Source organism: Rhinatrema bivittatum, chromosome 7 (genome assembly GCF_901001135.1).
Source record: "Rhinatrema bivittatum chromosome 7, aRhiBiv1.1, whole genome shotgun sequence".
In the NCBI taxonomy this organism is placed as follows: domain Eukaryota; kingdom Metazoa; phylum Chordata; class Amphibia; order Gymnophiona; family Rhinatrematidae; genus Rhinatrema; species Rhinatrema bivittatum.
Genome location: NC_042621.1, coordinates 121526557 through 121549184, shown reverse-complemented (window position 1 = coordinate 121549184; position 22628 = coordinate 121526557). Strand labels below are relative to the sequence as shown.

The window sequence follows — 22628 nt, the reverse complement described above, 5'->3', positions numbered from 1 at the left end:
TTTGGTAACCCAACTCCTCCATCTACTCTAGCTCTTTGCAGGGTCTTCAGACATATTCTTGAACTTTTGCTATTCCACAGGAAAACCACTGTTGATTCTTTTCAAGGACTCGAAAAAAGGAGGATGGGTAGGCTAAAAGGTACCATTGAACAGATGTATAACAGCCAATTTATTCTCACTATTTTTTTCCTTTCCAGCCAAGAAATATACAGCCTCCTCCATTGCTTTGCTTCCTCATTTAGTTTAGGGAGACTACCACAGTAATTTAACTGATACAACAGGGGTGGCATAATTCCCAGATATTTAATCCATCCTCCAGCCCATTTCAATAAGCTTGAGTTCTTAAAACTTGCAATGTACTAAATGGCTTCTTTCTGAAGCATGTACAGTGTAATATATACAGGCAGGATATTGAGGTGAGCTTGGACATTTCTTTTCAATCAGGCGAATGGTACCCAAACAATTAGGACTGTTTCTGTAAATTAAAGCCACATTTTCTTGGTCTTCCATTACATCTCTTGGTACTTGATGTTCACAGGACAAGCAGGATGGTAGTCCTCACATATGGGTGACATCACGGAACACTTTTGTCAAAGTTTCTAGAACTTTGACTGGCCCCTACTGGGCATGCCCAGCATGGCACCAACCCTGCAGCCAGCAGGGGTCCCTCTTCAGTCTTTTTTCCGTGCAGCAGTAGCCATGTGGTTAAAGAGCTCTGCAAGGATTCCTGACAGGAATTTTCCTCATGGAATTATTTAAAGTTAAATTGCTCCACAGGGGTCCCTCCGTTAACTTTTTTCAGTCTGCAGTACTCCGGTAAGTTTTTACCCGTTTTCCATCGTTTGGCCCTCGCGGCCTACTGGCCTTCGACCGTACCGCAACTCGATTTTTTCTATGGCCATGGTGTCTGGGTTCCGTCGGTGTCCGGACTGTACTCATACCATGTCCATTACAGACCCGCATAAAGTCTGTGTAATGTGTCTTGGACGAGAGCACGATGTCTTGACCTGCACCAAATGTGCCCTAATGACACCAAAAGGTCACAAGGCCAGAATGGAGAAGATGGGACTTCTCTTCCCTGCTCAAACCCTGACTCCGTCCATTGTATCGACGTCATCAGAACCGGCACCGTCAACATCGTGCCAGCATCGCCCACCGACCGGTGACCGCCCGGCGTCTATCACTTCTCGGCCTTCGACACCCTCTTCTCCCCCTCAGGACCAAGGGGATCGGAAGGAGAAACATTACCATTGGCACCGAACGTCTCGGACCATCGCGGTATCGAAACCATCGACTTCGCCATTATCTGAGCTGCCGCCGAAGAAACCCTGTCCAGAAAAGGCACTGACCTTTTCGGTGGCCGGGTCACTGAGGCAATCCTCACCCGATAGAGCGTCGGAGGCCGTGACTCCGCCTCTAACGGTGGTCCCTCTGGCTATGCCTCTGCCTCCTTCTTCTGTTCCGTAGCCGGGGCTGCTTGCTCCAGGTTTCCGAAAAGAACTGGACCGGATGGTTCAGGAGGCCATCGACAAGGTGATGCATCGACTCCAGGTTCCCTCGGCACCGATATCGGTACCGATAGTGGAACCGAGCACCGACCCGATTCCAGCAGCATTGGCACCACTGTTATCGAGGATGGAAGCGCTTATTACCGCTTTTCCTCCGGTGGATCCCGGGTCAACAATGGCTCTGGTGCCCTCCCCGCTTGCTTTGTCATCGGGAGGAGGAACACCGTTCCCATCGATGCCTGTGCCGGGGCCTTCATCACTTTCATCAGAGCCTCCGGTTATTCCTCCGATGCCTTTGGAGCCTAAATCGGGACCTTCAGGTATCCAACTACCCCGTCCCTCTACAGTTCCTAGAGAGACAGGTGCTGATCCTTATGATACCTGGACTGATGATTCCTCACCAGACACCGATGACTTGCCTTCACCACCTTCACCCACCGAAAGTAGAAAACGTTCTCCTCCAGAGGACCTTTCTTTCATAAACTTTGTGAAGGACATATCTGAATCGGTCCCCTTCCAGTTACTGACGGAACAGGATGACAGACATCAGATGATGGAGCTGCTTTAATTCCTGGATGCACCCAAGGAAATCACCTCCATCCCCATCCATCAAGTTCTTCTTGACCTTGAACTGGGAGCACCCTGGTTCCATTGCACCAGTCCACAGGAAAACTGACTCTACCTACTTGGTGCAGTCAGCCCCAAGTTTTCAAAAGCCTCAATTGGATCACCAATCTGTGGTGGTTGAATCTGCGCAAAAGAAAGCAAAAAGGTCCAAAACTCATACTTCCTTTCCCCCTGGCAAGGAACAGAAGTTTTTGGATACCATTGGTCGCCGAGTCTTTCAAGGATCAATGTTGATCCTCCGAATTGCTGCTTACCAACTATATATGACCCAATATAATAGTCATTTTTAAGCAACTACAAGATTTGGCAACCTCCATGCCTCAATCACTTCCAGAAAAGTTCCACACCCTACTTAAGGGTTTGGAGGCAGGCAAATATGAGATTAGGTCATGTTACAATATCTTTGACACTGCAACCAGAGCATCTGCAGCCGCTATTTCAGCAAGACGATGAGCTTGGCTTAAGTCTTCAGACCTTCGTCCAGAAGTGCAAGAGCGGTTGTCCGACCTCCCCTGCATAGGAGACAATCTCTTTGGCAAGCAGATTAAAAAGACAGTGGCTGAGCTAAAGGACCATCATGAGACTCTCAGACAGCTCTCTCTGTTTCCTTCGGATTATCCTTCTAAACAGCCTTTCCGAAAGGACTCTAAAAAGTCTTTTTATAGACTAAAGAAGCCCTACCCACAAGCAGCTAGATGCCGCTCTGCGAGACCATTCCTCAAATCACAGTCTCTACAAACTCGAAAGCAAAAGCCACAGACAGCCCCCCAACCGGGCCCTGCTTCTGGTTTTTGACTCTCGCATAGAGAGCAGCAGCCAGATTCCATTACCAAATATCCCAGTGGGAGGCTGCTTGTGTCATTTCAACAACATATGGCAATCAATCACCTTGGACCACTGGGTTCTAGCAATAATTGCTCAAGGCTATCATCTCAACTTTCTCTCCATCCCGCCGGATTCTCCACCTCTAATGACGTGGAGAACATCCAACCATTCATTGCTCCTGGAACAGGAGGCCTTCCTCCTACTCCAGTCCAGAGCAATAGAACCAGTACCATCGCCTCGGCAAGGCCTCAGGTTCTATTCACGGTACTTTCTAATCCCCAAAAGATCGGGAGGCATTCGTCCAAATTTGGATCTACGAGCCCTCAACAAGTACCTCCAGAGAGAAAAGTTCAAGATGATAATCTTGGGCTCCCTGCTTCCTCTTCTTCAAAGAGGAGACTGGCTCTGCTCTCTCGCCCTTCAGGACGCATATACTCATATTGCGATAACTCCATCTTATCGCAAATTCCTGAGGTTTCTCGTAGGCCCCAAGCACTATCAATACCGAGTGCTACCATTTGGCCTAGCATCTGCACCACGAGTATTTACAAAATGCCTCGTCATAGTTGCAGCCTTCCTCAGGACTCAAGGTGTCCACGTCTACCCCTATCTGGACGACTGGTTAATCAGGGCTCCGATTCAGCAATCCGCTTTGTCATCCCTACATCTCACCTTACACATTCTAATTTCACTTGGATTTCTCGTCAATTACGACAAATCCTCCTTAGTCCCATCTCAAACCTTATCGTTCATTGGGGCAGACTTGGACACCTTAAAGGCAAAGGCTTTCCTGCCTCGACAATGAGCCGTCACTCTTGTGTCTCTGGCACAACACCTACAGTCTCAACACTCGACGACTGCTCATCGTTTTCTCATCCTTCTAGGAAACATGGTGTCCTCAGTTCAGGTCACACCAATGGGCCTGCCTGGCCATGAGAGTCATGCAGTGAACTCTAAGGTCACAATGGATACAGTCCCTTCAGCCCCTGTCTACCATTGTCCACGTCACCGACTCACTCTGTCTGTCTCTCGCCTGGTGGACGAATTACATCAAACTTCTACAGGGCTTGCCCTTTCAAGCGCCAAACCCTCAAATAATTCTCACCACCGATGCTTCCAACTTCGGGTGGGGAGCCCATGTGGCCGATCTCCAGACACAAGGTTCCTGGTCTCCAGAGGAAGCCAAACACTAAATAAATTTCCTGGAGCTTCGAGCAATAAGAAACGCTCTGAGTATTTCAGGATCGCCAGTCCAATCAAGTCATCCTGATCCAGACGGACAACCAGGTGGCCATGTGGTACATCAACAAACAGGGAGGGACAGGATCCTACCTTCTGTGTCAGGAAGCTGCACAGATATGGGCAGAGGCCCTCTCCCATTCAATGTACCTCAGGGCCACATACTTGCCGGGAGTGGACAATGTGTTGGCAGACAAGTTGAGTTGCAACTTCCAACTGCACGAGTGGTCTCTAAACCCCTCAGTAGCGAATTCCATCTTCCAAAAATGGGGTTATCCTCAAATATATCTCTTTGCATCACCCGAGAATCGCAAAGTAGGCAATTTCTGCTCTCTCACTCGCAGCCAACATTATCCACCAAGAGACGCATTCTCCCTATCATGGTAAACCGCTCTCCTATACGCATTCCCTCCACTTCAACTTCTCTCGAAGACTCTCATGAAGTTACGTCAGGACAAGGGAACCATGATTCTGATAGCTTCCCACTGGCCCCGCCAAGTGTGGTTTCCAATTCTTCAGGATCTTTCCATTCGCAGGCACATTCCTCTGGGAACAGACCCGCTTCTAATCACTCAAAATGACGGGTGCCTTCGCCAGCCCAATTTTCAGGCCCTGTCCCTGAAAGCATGGATGTTGAAAGTTTAATCCTTCAGACACTTAACCTTTCTGATCCAGTCTCCCGTGTCTTGATAGCTTCACGGAAGCCTTCCACGAGAAAATTGTATTCATACAAATGGAACAGGTTCACGTCATAGTGCTCTTCTCAGGCCCTTGATCCCTTTACCTGTCCAATCTTGAAGTTTCTAGACTACCTCTGGCACTTGTCAGTCAGGTCTTAAAACTTCCTCCATTAGAATGCATGTCAGTGCGGTAACCGCCTTCCATAAAAGTATCGGGGGTGTCCCTATCTCAGTACAACCCCTTGTAACATCCTTCTTGAAGGGTTTGCTTCACCTCAAGCCTCCACTGCGTCCTCCGGCCCCTTCTTGAGACCTCAACCTGGTTTTGGATCGGCTCATGAAACCACCATTTGAGCCTCTCCTCTCCTGTGAACTTCGCTATCTCACATGGAAAGTGATTTTCCTTCTGGCAATCACTTCGGCTCACAGGGTTAGTGAATTACAGGCCCTAGTTACCTATCCGCCTTACACTAAACTTCTGCAAGACGGGGCGGTACTTCGCACTCACCCTAAATTCTTACCTAAGGTAGTATCAGAGTTTCATCTTAATCAATCCATTATACTACCTACCTTCTTTCCCAGGCCCCATTGCAATCCAGGAGAGCAGGCTCTGCATACCCTTGACTGCAAACTTGCTCTAGTGTTCTATCTAGACCATACAGCTGCCCACAGGAAGAGCACTCAGTTATTTGTGTCTTTCCATCCTAACAAATTGGGGCAGCCTGTGGGTAAGCAGACTCTTTCCTCCTGGTTGGCGGACTGCATATCCTTTTGCTATCAGCAAGCAGGCATTCCACTCTAAGACCGTGTTAAAGCACATTCTGTGAGGGCCATGGCGACTTCAGTAGCACACCTACGATCGGTGCCACTTCCTGACATTTGCAGGGCTGCCACTTGGAGTTCTCTCCATACTTTTACAGCCCACTATTGTTTAGACAAAGCCGGAAGACAAGATTCTATCTTCGGCCAGTCTGTCTTGCGTAACCTATTTATGATATGACGTACCAACACCCTTCCGCCTTCCCGGTGGGGTTCAGGATGCCCTCTACCAAATTCCGCCCCAGTTGTGCCTGTTGCAAGCCTTTGGCTACATTTGGTGCATGTTCGGACATCCTAAGCTCGGTACTCACCCATATGTGAGGACTACCATCCTGCTTGTCCTGTGAGAAAGCAAATGTTGCTTACCTGTAACAGGTGTTCTCACAGGACAGCAGGATGTTAGTCCTCACGAAACCCGCCCGCCACCCAACGGTGTTGGGTTTGTTTTATTATTTTATCTTTCGGCACTTCCTGTAGCTTTTAAATAAGACTGAAGAGGGGGACCCCTGCTAGCTGCAGGGTTGGTGCCATGCTGGGCATGCCCAGTAGGGGCCAGTCAAAGTTCTAGAAACTTTGACAAGTGTTCCGTGATTTGGCTCCATTCTGTGATGTCACCCATATGTGAGGACTAACATCCTGCTGTCCCGTGAGAACACCTGTTGCAAGTAAGCAACATTTGCTATCTTCTCATTCTCCATACATAGTACGGAATAATTGCTTATTTCTGACACTTCTATTAGTAATGCTGTTTTTGTCATTTTGTTCTTTACCACTATGTCTGGTTTCCTAGCATCAAGCCTTTTTTTTTTTTTAACTCTTTATCAGTTTTAGAAATATAACGTACAAGCAAAATAACACTTGCTCAGTAATAGAGATAAGCATATCGAAAAAAGAAAAACCCAACAAAAAATAATTCCAAACTTATACATCCATACTCTCTATCAAACCCTCAAATAAAAAAGGGAGAGGGGTGCTCATCAGAAATAAAAGGGAAGAATTAGATCATATCATTCCAAAATATATCAAACTAGTAGTAAAAGTAGGAAATGCTGTGTAGGAAGAGTGCAATTGAGATGTGATAGTAGAGATGAGGTAACAGAGAGTGCAGGCTAAGCTTGGGTATACTGTGTGGTAGTAGAAAGTGGATTGACTATTCAAGACAGAGAGGGATAGAGCTGGAGAGAACAGCCAGAGAAAGTGGAGGAGCTCAATTTCCACATGCAGTAGTAAAGAATGGATTGGACAGAGAGGGATGGAGCTAGAGAGTGAGGTGAAGCTGAAAAATACAGGGAAAGAGTGGCAGAGCTCAACTCCCATACAGATAGAGAGGGGGCGAAGCTGAAAAGTACAGGGAAGGAGAGGGGTGAAACTCAGTTTGCATACTAGCTATGTCGGTGTGGGGCATCTTTCCTCTATTATAGTTAGATATCAAATCTAAGAAAAAGCTGAGGAGGAGACTGTACAGCACATAAGCAGTTATAGACATCCTTCTCTCTAGGTCTTGCTGCTATCCAACAGCTCCTTTAGCCAGGAAAAATCATAGAGGATAATTTTCAAAACTGCTGACTTGTGCCCAATTATGCATGTATATGGGTGCGCACACAATTGCTACAGTATTTTATAACCTACACACAAATGATATGTGCAGGTTATAAAATATGAGTACTTATGCATGCAAACATGCACACGCATGTAAAAACTACAAGTCGCGCAAGTTCGGACTTATCCAGGTAAGTAGCAGATAGCCGGATAAGTAGCACTTTTAGACTTATCCGCCTATCTGACTTAACTGGATAAGTAGCATTTTAAGACTTATCCAGCTAAGTATGCTTTTTTAATAGACTTATCCGACTAAGTAGTGCCTGCTACTACTTAGCTGGATAAGTCAGAAATTGGCCAAATAAGTTCAGATTTGTCCATCTAAGTAGCGGCAAAGGCACCACTTAGCCAGATAAGTTGAAATTTTGCCAGATAAGTGTGCACAAATGATTTACCCACATATTTTTACTTCAAATTTTAAAAAGATGTGCAAGAAGATTTTTACACATGTGATTCAGGCACATTTATACCCTGTAAGTTGGCTTTAACACACATAAGTCGGGGGACTTTCTAACATGTGCATAACATTGAACTAACCATATTTACCAATTAGTCTACCAGTTTCCCAGTCCACCTGCAGCTCATGGAGACCTCCTGGCTCTTCAGTCTGAAGTCACCCATTGCACCCAGACGCCTCCCACCACCCAACCATTTTTTCACTTTTAGGATGTTAGCGATCACTTACTCCAGATATTGAGCAGGAGTTAAATATAAGCAAATAAGGTGCCAAATTTGCATGTATAAATGGCTTATAAAATAGCAACTTCCTTGTGTAACCTTTGGCTCCTTCCCGGAGTGACCCTGGCCTGCCCCCTTTTTACATGTGCAAATGTACTCATGGACCCTGATTTATGCATGTATGTAGCGGTTTCTAAAATAGCATATACTCGTTTACATGCTATTTTACATGTGGAAGTGGGTTGTTGTTTTTTTTACATGTTCAACTTTTGAAGATTCACCTTTTCTTTGTTTAGGGTCTTAAAAATATATTGAGTATTAGAAATTTCTATCAAGAATTTATAAGAATGTCAAAGAAAGAAATCTCCCTCCAAATCTTTTACCTCTTGATGCATGTGAAGAAACATTTTCCTCCTATTCTGCATCTGTTTGCATATATCTGGGAATAACCAGATCTGCTGACCTATAAATAGTGTATTTTTGTGTCGAAAGAAAAGGGCTCATGACAGAATCCTTGTCAGACTCAAAAAAAACTAAAAAAAGGAATAAGGTAGAATATTGAACATTTCTTCAGATGACATCTCAAGGAGAGCTGCCAAATCTAAATTATCCACAAGACCCTGAGAAGAATCCAGAACTTACAATGCCCCCCATCACGTTTTGGAAAAGGAAGATGAAACACCTTATTCAAGGGAAGAACCATATTGCTTGATATATGTAAAACTTCAAGTCCTTTTTAAATAATTCCTTTAGCCAATGGCTGCAATTCAGGGAAAATTGAGAGCTCTACTCTCACATGATGGGATCACAAGAGATCAATTGTGGAGCCAGTCTTCCTAGCTGGCTCCACAATTGAATTTCCCAGACTAACAAGTTGCTCCTTGATTGCTCCCTCAGAAGTTGCCATATCATATAACTTGAGATTTGAGACTGCCAGATGTTTTCCAGCCTATTGTTTGCTGGTCTCTCTGGAGAAGTCCTGGAGGAAATAGGAGATTCCCTGGAAACTGGGGTCCCAAAGCAAAGAACGTCAAGCGGCATTGTCTGAATTATCAAGAAGACATAAGGGAAAAAGCACAGGACAGCTTGTATGGCCAAGTCCCAAAGTAAAGAACATCAAGCAGCATTGTCTGATTTATCAAAAAGGCTCCTCATACAGTAAAAATGTTGCTAGCAGTAATTTATGGATTTGCCATTTGCTTGCTTTTCATTGATTGTAAATATTACTACCCTTATCATAAGGCTGGGGGGAGGGGGGGGTAATCTGCACACAGCAGCAGTTGCTACCCTTGAGAGAAACATGGGGGCATCCTGCATGAAGCGGCAGATACTACCATAAGAAGCTTGCTAGGCAGACTGGATGGTCCATCTTGTCCTTTTCTGCCATCATTACTATGTAACTCCCAGCCCTCTCATACCTGAAAGCCGTGTTTCCTACTGCATTCACCACCAGTTCTGCTGAGCTACCAGGAGATATTGTATCACTTCAGGGTGATACACGAGATTGCATCATGGTGCCTGTACCCTCCCGACTATTGCTAGATTCCATTGCGGCACTCATGGGAGGATTCCCTTTCCTTTTCACCATCTAACTAATAATTCCACAAGAAATTAAAAAAAAAAAAAAGAAACACAGCTTGCAGAGCTCAAGAGGAGTGTCATCTTAGATCCACTCTAATATCAATCTTTTTATTGGTTGATCTGGGAATGAATAATTATCCTCTATGACTTACACGAAAAATGTATGTAAAAAAGAATGATATTAATGGCAAACATAAAATAAGAAATTGGCAGTGGGAGTTGGGGTAGAGCGTGGTTGATTTGGTTGGGCCCCTCCCCCATTCAAAAAACATGTTCCACTTGCACAGGCGTGGTGAAACAAGCACCCACAGGAAAATATAGCATCAACAAGAAAAGGAAAATAAAACGATGTTTAAAAAAAACAAAACTCTGTGCACAATTTCATACTCTGTGTTGCACAGGAGATCCTTTTTGCATACACAGCCCGCAGAAAATTAGAGGGAACATTGGGTATGGAGTGTCTGCTTGTGTAGGATGGTGTTTGGATTGTATCCGTATATTGGGAGGTAGGGGGTGTGAGTTGTGTCTGGGAGATTTGAGTTGGAAGTGGGTGTATATGATAGGGACATGCATGGAGGGGATGTATAGGTGAGTCTGTGAATGCAGAGAGGTATGTTGAAGGGTTTGTCTTGATGTGTAAAGGAGGTTTGCAGGTTTGGTTTATTTGGGAGAGTGTGAGTGGAGTGTGTATCTAGAGGTTTGTGTGCGATGCATAGGGGATATGAGTGTGGATGGTGTGCATGCAGGTATCTGTTGGGGGTGTGTGGGGAGTGCAGGAGTGTGGAGATATGTTTGGCTGTGTATGTAGGGTGGAATGATGGGGTAGATTTGGGCTGTGTATGGGTGTTTAACTCGGGGCAAGGATGTTGGTTTTGAAGTTTCGAGGGAAATGGCTTGGAAGGTGCTATCCTTTATTAACTTCTTCAGGTTTTTTTTTCCTGTCTGTCAGCATTCTGCAGCTTCTAACTGCCTGCCATAATAAAGCAATGGGGAATTTTTGGCAGAATTTGTTCTCTGCAAATACTGACCAGATATTTCTGGTTTTTGAACTCATCTGAGATATTCACATGTAGTTCCAGTGAGCCAAATGTGGTAACTTTTTGACTCTTCTTTGGAGAGTTATTTTGCCCCCCGACGATCAGACAGACATGGATCCCTTTTACATAGTTTTTTCCTAATATTTCATATGTTGGGAAAAATTAAAAAGTGTCATGGTAATCCTGTTCAATCAGAAGTCAGGGACTCATATATGATAAGAGATTCAGTTAATTTTAGGGCTAAATTCTTTTGTCAAAATTTGGATGCAGGCTCATGATTTTGGAAGCCCAAATAATAGCAAGACCCTAAATTTATTTTAAACAGTTTTAAAAAGTCAATAATGCCGTTATCTTAGATTTATTTTGAAGGTCTTTTGCCAGTTTTGGGGGAATTTAAAGTACCTTCAAATGAAAGTTGCTTTAAACTCTGCATGTGGGTGAAGGTTGCAGTTGAAGATGTGGTAATCTGTTGTAGGTTATAGAGCTCATCATGTTAAATCCTTGCCTTCTGATTGGCTGCAGTTCAGAACACAGAGAACCTTTCTCAGACCACTGTCAACTATTCCCGCTGGGTCCCCCGCAGTTGAAAGAAGCCCTGGTGTGGATTTTAAAATGATGACACAAATTCAGGATATACACATCTTATGGCAAAGGTGAACTTACGTTGCCGACCATTGGATCAGGTCTGGAGGCCGTGTCCTGATTGCAGCTTGGGTGTATTGTTTCAACAGTTCTGGCAGTTCTGGTGGGATAACCAATGGCTTGTCTAGTTGTGGCATTCTTGCAAAACCTATGGAAGGGCGACAGAGTATGTAGTAAGTATGGGAAATAATCTCCTGCTGTACAGTAAGGGGGTCATAGTCAGATGGATCTAGCCACCTAATGAGAGAAGTGAGGCAGCTAGATCCTGCAGGGGAAAAATTTCACAGGGGTGCTAAATTTATCCATTAAAATGTGGGTGGCCCTAGGGCCAGGGTTAAGTTAAGGGAAGTAAGTGTGGGGCTTAGTGCTGATTTTCAGTACTAGACAACCATATTTAGGAAAAAAAGTAGATTTTGTTCAGCAAACTTTAAGATCATTCATTGTGAGCTACGGACCTAGGTGGCAGAATGTAGTTGGCTAAATTAGACACTCTGGCCCTTTTTGCAAAATAAATCCTAAAAGAAAAATCATATAAAAGCCAACAAATTAATAAATATAATGCACATTTTAAAAAGAAAAAATATAAAAGAAAAGAACATTGGATCCTATGTGTTCAAATAAACACACTTATTGTACAGTAAACACATGGATTAAGCTCTTGCTGTATGATAAACAAAGGGAGTAATCCTGCACTGAATAAAAAGAAAAGAGACTGAGCATATAAAATAAGTTTAGGGACTGAGCATTTGCCATACAGTAAGGGCAGGGAATGAGCTATTGTTATGGTGCTAGAGTTTAGTTCTTGGGAGCACTTGCTGTATAATATTTGCTATTATGAATACAACACTATAAAGGACAATGAAGTAATTTTCAAAAGGATTTACACGTGTAAAAGTAGCATATATCATAACAATTTTCAAGAGCTCATGTGCTAAAAGGTGAATATTCAAAAGCGGAAAACTTAGTATGTATGCATGTAAATAGCACGTACCCACATGTATGCTATTTTATAAAGCTCAAATATGCATGCATAAATAGGGTTCATGTGTAAATGTACGTGTGTAAAAAAGGGGGCAGACTAGTGGCAGATCCAACCATACTAAAGAGGGGGGAGGTGGTGGTTCACCCCAGGTGACAGCCAGGAGGGGGGTTGCCATCGAGAGTCTCTGACCCGAGGCCACTGGTGGCGGCGATATCCGGTGGCCGCAAGTGGGGCCCATCCTGCTTGCGACAGAAGACTAAGAAGGCGGCCCAGCATGCTGTGAGCAAAGCCCATCCCGCTCACTGCAGAAGACAGGGAAGAGAGAGGCCAAATAGCCACAGGTGGCATCCATCCAGCCTGCAGCTGGAGAGGGACAGGCTCAGAATGATTGCACATGAGCCTATGAGATTGAGAGGAAGGAGTGTGTGTGTGTGTGTATGAGAGTGAAGGTGTGTGTGTCTGTGTGTATATATGAGTAAGAGATTGTGATCCTGCATGTGTGTATGGGAGTGAAGGGGTGTGTGTGTGTATGTATATTTATGTATGAGAGTAAGAGATTGTGATCCTGCATGTGTGAATGGGAGTGAAGGGGTGTGTGTGTGTATATATATTTATGTATGAGAGTAAGAGATTGTGATCCTGCATGTGTGTATGGGAGTGAAGGTGTGTGTGTCTGTGTGTATATATGAATAAGAGATTGTGATCCTGCATGTGTGTATGGGAATGAAGGGGTGTGTGTGTGTGTGTGTGTATATATATTTATGTATGAGAGTAAGAGATTGTGATCCTGCATGTGTGTATGGGAGTGAAGGTGTGTGTGTCTGTGTGTATATATGAATAAGAGATTGTGATCCTGCATGTGTGTATGGGAGTGAAGGGGTGTGTGTCTGTGTGTATATATGAATAAGAGATTGTGATCCTGCATGTGTGTATGGGAGTGAAGGGGTGTGTGTCTGTGTGTATATATGAATAAGAGATTGTGATCCTGCATGTGTGTATGGGAGTGAAGGGGTGTGTGTGTGTGTGTGTGTATATATATATATATATATATTTATATTTATGTATGAGAGTAAGAGATTGTGATCCTGCATGTGTGTATGGGAGTGCAGGTGCTTGTGTGTGTATGTAAGCAAGAGATCAGGAGCAAGTGTGTTTGTGTGTATGGGAATGAATGTGCGTGTTTGTGTGAGAGAGGGAACCTGTGTGAATCTGTGTGTATGTATAAGAGAAAAATGGAGGGAGCCTGTGTGCAGGGGTGTGTGAGTGTGCGCAAGAGAGAGAGGGAGCCTGTGAGAAGGTGTGTGTGTGAGAGAGAGGAACTGGAGATATAGGGGAGTGGAGGACTGAACTTTCGGGGAGAGGGATAACAAAGGAAGTATCCACCCTAGGCATGCCACTGGGACGAACAGTTACACATATAAGTTGCTATTTGATAAGAGGTTTACATAGATTGATTTGGCAGCTTACTCGCATATATTTATACCTGCTCATTATCTGGCATAAGTGATATTAAACGTCTTTATTGTGAAATACTGAGTGAATGGGGGGGTCTGGGAAAACAGAGGGGGGGGGGGTTAGGTTGAAAACCAGGAGAATCTCAATTATCTGCACATGGACTGGGCAAACTGGTGAACTAATTGGTAAAACTGGTAATTTCCTATACATGCAAATTTTAGAAAATTTATGGACCTATACACATATCTTACTTAGCTGGATAAGTAGCATTTTAAAGACTTATCCAGCTAAGTAGTGGCAGAATCACCATTTAGCTGGATTAGTCAGAACTTATGCAGCTAACTTGAATATCTATTTGCATGTATCTTGCTAGTGAATGTTGCAAAGTAGATTTATGCGCATTTTAGACCCCGAGTGAATAATACTGGGTAGATCTGCGTGCGGATATATATATATATAAATATATATCAGTGTGTGCACAGGCTTTTGAAAGTTATCCTCCCTAAATGTACTTACACCTGTAAAACCTATTGACAATTCAATAACATACATCAAAAGCCCACTTTCACACACAAATTGCATTTATATGCATAAAACCTAGTTTTAAGCTCATAAAGCCTTTTGAAAATTATCCTCAATGAGGTTGACATTCAGCCACGGAGTGGCTAGTTAAGTTAGCGAACTTAACTAGCCGGCTGAATATTCCCGGCTAGCCAAGGCTTTTGAATATCGACCTCTCTATGTATTGCTACAATGACATTACAGATGGAGCAGGAGCTGACTCATCTATCTGTACAGTGCCTAGTAGCACTACGGAAATCCTTAGTAGTAGGTATCTCTTCTGCACAACTACTTCATTGCTTTATTTTATCTTTTTATTTTTGCTAGATTAACATAATACTGCCTATAGATATGTTCATATGATAATGGTCATAATTCTATGATCCATATGACCAAGTGGGCTCTTATTCCCAAAAGCTGATTCATCGATATATTGGTTATTTTATAGGGTGCCATCACCCTCTTTGCACATTTTTGCTGCTACAGACTGACATGGGTACCCTCTGGAAGTTTTCATAACTCCGTAATACATTCCCAATCTCTGCGCCCCCTCCTCCTCCAGTTTCCATACGCACAACTTCCCACAATCTCCCCTTTATAAGCAAATAAGCATCTGCAACAGTTTAAGAAAATGTATAAGAAGAGCACGTTATGTTGCGTAAAGAGCCAGCGCACCTTCCTCATTCGTGTTGTTGTTCTGTGCAACTGATTAGGCTTAGAAAAGAGAACTTTTATCAATAAACCACACAGTTAATTATATCCTCGATTGGGGGGCGGGGTAGGGGCAAAGTTGAAATAAAGGATCATAAGTGGGGAGGTAGGAACAAGCAAGTGATGGAATGCAAGAAGCTGTAGGACAAGCGCAGAGGATCCTTTGCAGTGGGGAAGCAAGGAATAAAGCGAGAGATCAAGTTTAGTCTGCAGTTTTTGGTTTTAAAAAGAAGGCAAAATGGGCATAGTTGACGGGCCTAACGTTCTTTATGTGCTATCATATTATGTTTCTAAGCTGTGCAGTCAAACAAAAAAAATTGGAAATTGAATACTTTATATCCCTGCACAAGTTTCCTCTTTACTTCAGTAAAGGGTCTTCTCTGGTTTTGAACTTCAGTACTAAATTCTCAGTGGATTGAGGTTTTATAGGTGTTATATTCCAGATTAATTTTTTTTTAACCCCGACAGTTCGAAATTCAGGTGCTTTTAGGGGAGGGGGGAGGGTGATGGTCCCCCACCAAAAGTGATGTCATCGGAATTCTGTGAACCCTTTCACTCAGAGGGGACAACAAAAGTTGCATTTTTTTTTTTTCAAAATGTTTTTAAACATTTTGAAAACATCTCTAGCAGATTGCCTTCCTAGCCTTCAGAATGTCCCACAATTCTTAAGTTATTTCTCCTTAGCTTTTCTTTTCTGCTGCTCAACTGCATTTTGCAGTTTAATTAATCGCTCACCTTTGCTTTTATGCTCATCATCTGTAAGGCACAATCCCTTTTCTAGGTAGTCAGTTTTCAGTACAACTGCTTCCACTTTGCTCTTTAAGCAGCATACTGCTGTAATAACGTCATTCATTTTCTGGTCGAGCCTTTGTATGGAGCTGCGTATTTCCGTTTTAAGTTCTCCGATGGTTGGGTCTTTGCAGGTAGTTTCTGTAGGAGGAGGGGTAGCCATGTTGTCTTCTGCTGGATCTGTGTGAGGATTCCCCCATGAGTATTGAAATGTTTGTAATGCTCCAGCTGTTTTCCTCACTGCTTTTGTTTATCTTTCCTGCTCCTTGAGGATCTGTCCTACATCTTAAGAGTCTATCTATCAACTTTCATGGGATCACATAATGGATTTAATCTGTGGTGCCGGGGGCTCTCTGTGCTCATGTCTGCTAGAGTTCAGCTCATCATGTGATTGTCCCCCTTTTTTGATATTGAATAAAAAGACTACAGAGTAGTATGTGGAGAGGAAGCACCATGTGTGCTGTGACCTGTGAAAGAACTATAAATTAGTATGCACTGTGCAAAGTAACTTTTATTGTTTAAGAGTGTTATCGCACACACAATTGGGAGACAGAACTGGGAGGCTAGTATAGCAAGTCTGAACCCATGGCTGGAAAGTGTGAGAGGTCACCATCTTAAACAGTAAGAGTGCACAGCACAAGTTAACTTGTTATAAAGCTTCTAAGGATTGCACATCTATAGGTGCATGCTTTTATTTTTCCTTTGTTTAAAAATTCTGATGTAAGTAGAACAGTCCACTTGCTGTTCCATAGTGCTGTACTAAGAATAAAAAATAAAACATAGGAGGAGTTCATGTCAGTCAATAGAGCAATTTGATTGACTGATTGTCCTCAAGAGCTTTGTAATAATGTATATGGCAGACCCACCAGCCTGGAGAGGATCAACTGCTTGATCCACTCCTCTGAAGTGATGTAGGACAGCGTGTACATTGGTCCTTAATGATATTGGAATAGCCAGTCCCTACATTCATTTGGACCAAACCAGGACCTATAGTCATCTGAAAAGCCTACAGATATGCCTTTGCTTTTATTTGCTTCATATCTCCATTTGGTTCTCTCCTTCGCCAGCGCTCTTTACTTTTTTAACAGAGCGTAGTAACTACCTTGGGTAGTGTTGTACTAACCTGTTGTGGATGGTTGCTTTTGATTGTTGAGCTGCTTGCTGCCAGAACTGCCAAGGCGCTGAAGATGTTAAGCCAAGGTGAGGAAGACTTATCTGATTAAAATTTCTCCCTAACCTATAGCTATTAACTTGGTATCCGAGTAACTGATGATGTCACAACTGCAGATGTCATGGCCACTGTTGCCTGGTACTTGGTGGCAAAGCCAGGACATTGAGGGGTGAATTTTCAAAGACTTGCGCATGGGTTGTGCATGTAAAGTTGGCATATATGCACGTAAGTAGCCTCTGCACAATAAGCATGTACAAAAATGGCATTACAAGGGCATTCCAGGGTGGGGTTTGGAAGTACATGCACATTCACGTATTTTATAAATGGAGTATTCAAATATATCCTCAAACAGGCATGCTTGCTTTCACACATGCTAATCAAGTCACAGAAATTAAGTCAGACTTTTGTCTGCTGTTTTTGGATGGGGGCCCCAGGTCTGGAGCATGTAGCAGGGGGTGAGGGTCAACCGGTGAAGGAGTGGGCCAACTGGTGTAGGCCTCAGCGAGCTGGTGCTTGGAAGTATATGTACATGTAAGTATACCTGCCTTCATGCATAAACTGGGGGTTATTTCTTGCACATTACAATTATTTATAAAACAGGTAAATAAACTATGCAAATCCTGCATTAAAATAATGTACATGTACTGAAACATATGTGCAAAACTTTGGGGGTAATGATATGCAGTATTTTATAAATTGTGCAGCTCCTACTGCAGAGTTAATAATATGCAGGCATAATTATGCATTTGTGTGCTGAGTTCTGCACACTATTGAAAATTCTCTTCTAGCTACAAAAAGCTAAACTTTGCCTCATTGTGCCATATTAGACACTATAGACACCAGCTCTGTGGATGCCCAAGCATTTCCAATATATTCTCCTGCACCCTTATGGTTTGGGAGCCGAGAACTCTGTGTTGCAGGGAGGGCAGAGGAAGGAAGTGCTTCTGTCTCCCTGCTCCTGCAGCGTATTGGCTGGCTGTGGAATGTCTGACCAATGGGGTGCAAGGGGATTAGAGAACAGCAGCAGTGTAGGGCAGACAGGCTTCCTGCCTTTGGTCTGCCCCGGGGTGCAGTGTAGATGGTGAGCGCTGCTGATAAAGGGACTTGGAAAGGAAAGTATGAGTTAGAAGCAGTTGTAAGGGTGGTGAGTGGGATCCGAGAGAACAGCTGGGAGATAGAGGAGGAACGAGAATGTTGGCTGGGGGATTGGAAGATAGGTTGTGAAAGTGTGTGTGTGTGTGTGTGTGTGTGTGTGTGTGTGTGTGTGTGTGTGTAGGGGGGGGGGTGATATTGACTGGGAAAGAAAATACTGCTGTGAGGGTCTAGGAGAGGAACAAAAAGAATAAATCCTGGTTAGGAGAGGAAGTAGGGCCAATAGTGGAGCTGTGGGAGAGGAAGAGGAGTAGGCTGTAAGGACAAGAGTTGCTGAGAGAAGGAGCATGGATTGGGAGAAGGGAGAAAAGAATACAAGCTGGGAGAGAGAATATGGACTGTGATAAGAAGAGGGGCTGGAGTGAGGGGTTAGGCAAAGGGAACTTAGGTGAGAGAAAATTGAAGAGAACTTAGAAAGTGGCTGTGTGGACTGGAGGGGCACAGGTAAACCAAGAAGAAGGGTTGTTGAGGTGATCCTGGTGGAGGGAAGATTGCATGAAGGGGTGAGGAAAGGGATGGAAGTGACAGGAGGGAGGAAGACTAGGAAAAGATGAGATTATAGCCAGCAAATAGAAAGAGATATACATATGGAGGGAAAACAAGAGAAATGATGATAAAATGAGAGGATTGGGGAGTCAGAGAGGAAACTAAGAGGAAGCCAAGAGGAAGGAGAGAAAGAGGATAGATTCAAACTACAGACACAAAGATTGGGAAATTGTTTATTTTTGGTGAAGATTTCTCTTCTAGCTGGCATGGGTCAATGGTGTTTAGCAGGTGGTGATATCTTCCCTTTAAGAAGAACATAAGAACATGCCATACTGGGTCAGACCAAGGGTCCATCAAGCCCAGCATCCTGTTTCCAATAGTGGCCAATCCTACAGTTACCAGGCTAAAGAAAGTATTTTACTGGAAGGATGGGAACGAGAAAAAGGGTGGTTGCACCACAAGATACCATGGGCTCAAAATTTCTCTTAAAAATGTATTCGCCCTGGCAGCTCCAATATTGAGAGGGGGCTGAGGTCAGGGTTTGAACCGAGGGGGAATGAAAGGGAACCTCATTCCCCTCGTTCACAAAAAAAAAAAAAAAAAGATTCTGCTATTATATCCCTCAGGAGACAGCAGTTATTTCTGTGTAAACTCGTTCAGGGTTCCCTGGATGGAGCTATGCTTTACAGCGAGGAGCTTTCCGGTAATGGAAGGAAGGTTCGGGGGTGGGGGGGGGGGGGTGTCTGTGTGTAATGTGAGAGTAGTAGGAGGGCTTTTCCCCCCGAAGGGACGGGCAGTATCTGGGAGTATATATGTTGTTTCCACAGAGGAAATTTTGAAGAATATCTCAAGGAGTCAGATATGAGAAGCCGAAGAGTGTGATTTTGGGGGTTGTTTTTGTTTTTTTTTTGTCTGGGAGCCAGGTTAGGGTAGCAAGGCGATGTGTTCCTGTCCTGAGGTTGCAGCAGCAATTCTTCTGCAAGGCGTGGAGTGTACTTGGGAACTTCCAACCGCTAGAAACAAGGTGGGAAGATTTGTCTTGGGTCACCGGGAGGTCCAGATTCGGCGCCACTTAGCCGGATAAATTTCAACTTATCTGGGTGAGTGCTGGCAGCCGACTATGTGCCTAGAATCAGCGGCACCACTTATCTGTCTAAATAGTTAGCCAGCGAAGTGGTGGGCGGGGCAAGGGCGGCGTAACTGGGAGGAGCTGAGTTATCCGGCTAAGTCTGGTCGTCTTGTAGACCTGCCCTAAAGTTAGCCAGATTGACTTGCCCGGCTCACTTTAAGACAGTTGGGGATATTCAGCAGTGCTGCTGAATATCCAGGCTAAGTTAGTGGTAGCCAGATAGTTTTATCTTGCTAACTAGCTCAGCCTCATAGCAGCTGAATATGGACCTCCCTGTTGTTTGTGAGTATGTTGAGAAGTTGGAAGAAGGACTTTAATTGTTCGCTCTGGAGCTCATAAGTGACAAGCTCATTGGGAGTAAGAGTGAGGCGCCTTGCAATTGTTTGGGCTTAAGAAATATAAGAACTTTGCCTACAAGTGTTTTGGGTGGGGGTTTTTTTTTTTGTTTTGTTTTTTCAATTTCTAAAAGAACTGTTTTCTGACTCTTTTTTTTTTTTTGTGTAACAGGGTGTCAAATTCTGCCCCCTGTGGATGGTTTGCCTTTGAGTAAATTGGCAGTTGTGGTGGCTTCAATAGGTCAACCTGCCAGCAGTGTGAGTCAGAGGAGCTGCCCCATGTGCGAGGTCAGTGTTTTTTTGTAGGTGTGTTAGTGTAGTGGCCCATTCCCCATTGGGAACCTAACAAAACTCCTGTGTTCACGTGACACAGGAGGAGTTGAGAATCAGCACAGGGCTGAGGGAGCCAGGTGTCTCTCCTTGTGGAGGGCATCTGAGGGGGTCTTATCCCTTCAGAGGCAGTAAGGAGTACTGGAGTACTGCGGGAGTGGAGGAGGAGGATTTGAGGTGAGGCGTTCCTGGAAGTCCTGACTTTGATGGAGTGGCTTCTGGAAGCTGGGGACGTGTGTACTAGGAGGTGTCAGAGGAAGGACAGCCTGCCTGGTAAAGTCTACCAGAGTGAAGCTAGGAGTCCTAAGGAGAAGGTTATTTGCTTGGAGAGTTGGTAGACCTGTGTACTGGAATCTGCTAATGGAAGGGTAGCCTGCCTGGGAAACTTCAGAGTCTGATTCAGGTCAATCAGACCCAAGACTCTGGAGCAAAGAGAAAAAGAGAGTCAGAAAGATGAAAGGACCTAGGAGGAAAAGGTTTCAGCTGCCAAACCTGTTCTGGGGTGGAGAGACGATGTTTCATTTTGTGACTTTTTTAGACTGAGTTACTGTAATTGGAGCAATATTCAGAAGTGTATCTTTGGACTTTGTTTTCCCAGCCATCAGTCAGTAAAGATTTTTATTTTGAATAACAGAGCTGGTGTGGACATGTTCTTTTTGGAGTGCTTGACTGGGGTGTAGGAAGAACCCCCGTGAATACAAAACCCTAAAGGCCTTGAAAAGTGAACTTTTCCTTCCTGTGCAGGAACCCCAGGATGGTCATGGGGCCTTGCGTGGTCCGTGGCCCTCCCCTTGTGCCCCTGTGCCCAAGAGCTGACAGGGACGAGGGCTATATCTGAATTTGTTTGGTATTGCTCAAGACTTTGCCAATTGTTCTCAATAAACTTTTTCTTCTATTTAGAGCATATTTTGGTGTGGTCTTTTAGTTTTGTGCGCTGTGTACTCGCCTGGTGGCCTTGCAGGAGTATTCCCTCACCCTGCTGGACTGGACCAGTGCTCTGCAGGAGTGGGAAGTGTAGCGCGCCTCCCCCCCCCCCCCTCCCCTCCCTGAGGGGGATTTACATCTGGAGTTTTCAAGCTAAGGGCCAGAAGCATCACATGGAGCTGTGGCCCTGGAGCTGGGGTGATACCAGCTGCTGAGTTTCCAGGGCTCAGGACATGCAGGTGGTGGAGTGTCTTTAAGTAGGATGTGGCGTGCATGGAACTGGCTCTGGCCTGGAATCTGTGAGTGCCGGGAGAAGCCCTGCGGAATCTAAGGAGGCAGAAACAGTTTCAGGAAAAAAGGGGATGCACCAGGGCTCGGGGAGGGCAGAGCAGGGAAGTGATCCGAGCCTGTGGAGGAGGGCGAATCACGAATTGAATGGTGAGCCGGGCCTGCCAGTGGAGGGAAGCCTAATGTGCTGAGGAGGGGTAAATGGTGGTAGGCAGTGATAGGATAGGTGATCCAAGCCTGCAGAGGAGGGGAAGAGGCTAAGGAGAGGTAAGGAGGAAATCTACTGGGGAGTGGAGAGTTAGGAAAAGGAACTGGGAGGGGCAGGGAACAGAGAAAAATGTGTCAAGGGGAAATGGGGAGCAAAGTAGGTTAAGGAGGTGTGGGGAGTGGAGCAAATGAAGGGGTATTAAACCCTCTGCCCTCAAATATAAAAGTCAAAGTATGGCCATGAAGGAGGGGAAGAATTAAAGGAGTGCAGAGGGAGTACGGCGGGCAGGAGCAAATTAGGATAACGTGGGTAGAGGGCTCAAGAGGGGTGGGACAGGTGAGGGTTGGGGGAAGAGATTGTGGGCTGCAAGGGTGGGAAGGGGAAAAGAAAGCAGGATCTGATCCGGTGCTACTATGGAAATAGTCTGTCATCTGGACCTTCCCTCCCTCGATTTAATTGCATGCATGTTGAGCACTCACTAATCTCATCATTGTCACTATCTAAGGAGGTTAAGAACATCTTGATTTCAGCCAGGAAGCTGTCTACTAGATAAGCATACAGTTTCAAATGGAAACGTTTTTCCTCTTGATGTCAGGCAATTTGCCTGTGCTCCATAAAATCTGCTTCAGTAATTTTTCTCCCTCTCCTCTTTGGGCTTCAGTATATTATTGGCCAAAGGGAATCTTGGCACCATTGCTGCTTACCACCGTCAAGTGGATACAAACTCTATCTCCAATCATCCTCTGGTATTGAAGCTTATGAAGGGTTTGTAGCATACAAGACCTCTGGTTGCAAAGCCACTGGTGCAATGGGATTTCAGTGTCATCTTGGCACAACAGATGACATTTTCCTATGAGCAGCCATTGGAGTTA

General features: G+C 44.5%; 2 protein-coding genes across 3 annotated transcripts in view; one reads left to right on the top strand and one right to left on the bottom strand.

The window, feature by feature from the left end:
* Positions 1-16954, bottom strand: part of LOC115095421 (ropporin-1-like) — a 62018-nt gene extending 45064 nt beyond the window's left edge. Inside the window, exons 1-3 of the mRNA XM_029609043.1 lie at positions 16857-16954; positions 15680-15913; positions 11257-11383 (exon numbers count right to left, since the gene is read on the bottom strand). Coding sequence (XP_029464903.1) covers positions 11257-11383; positions 15680-15896 — 344 coding nt within the window. The 5' untranslated portion in view covers positions 15897-15913; positions 16857-16954. The remainder of the gene's footprint in view (positions 1-11256; positions 11384-15679; positions 15914-16856) is intronic.
* The window catches only part of LRRC20 (leucine rich repeat containing 20), a 384326-nt gene that overhangs the window by 261428 nt on the left and 100270 nt on the right, over positions 1-22628 (top strand). The window lies entirely within an intron of this gene.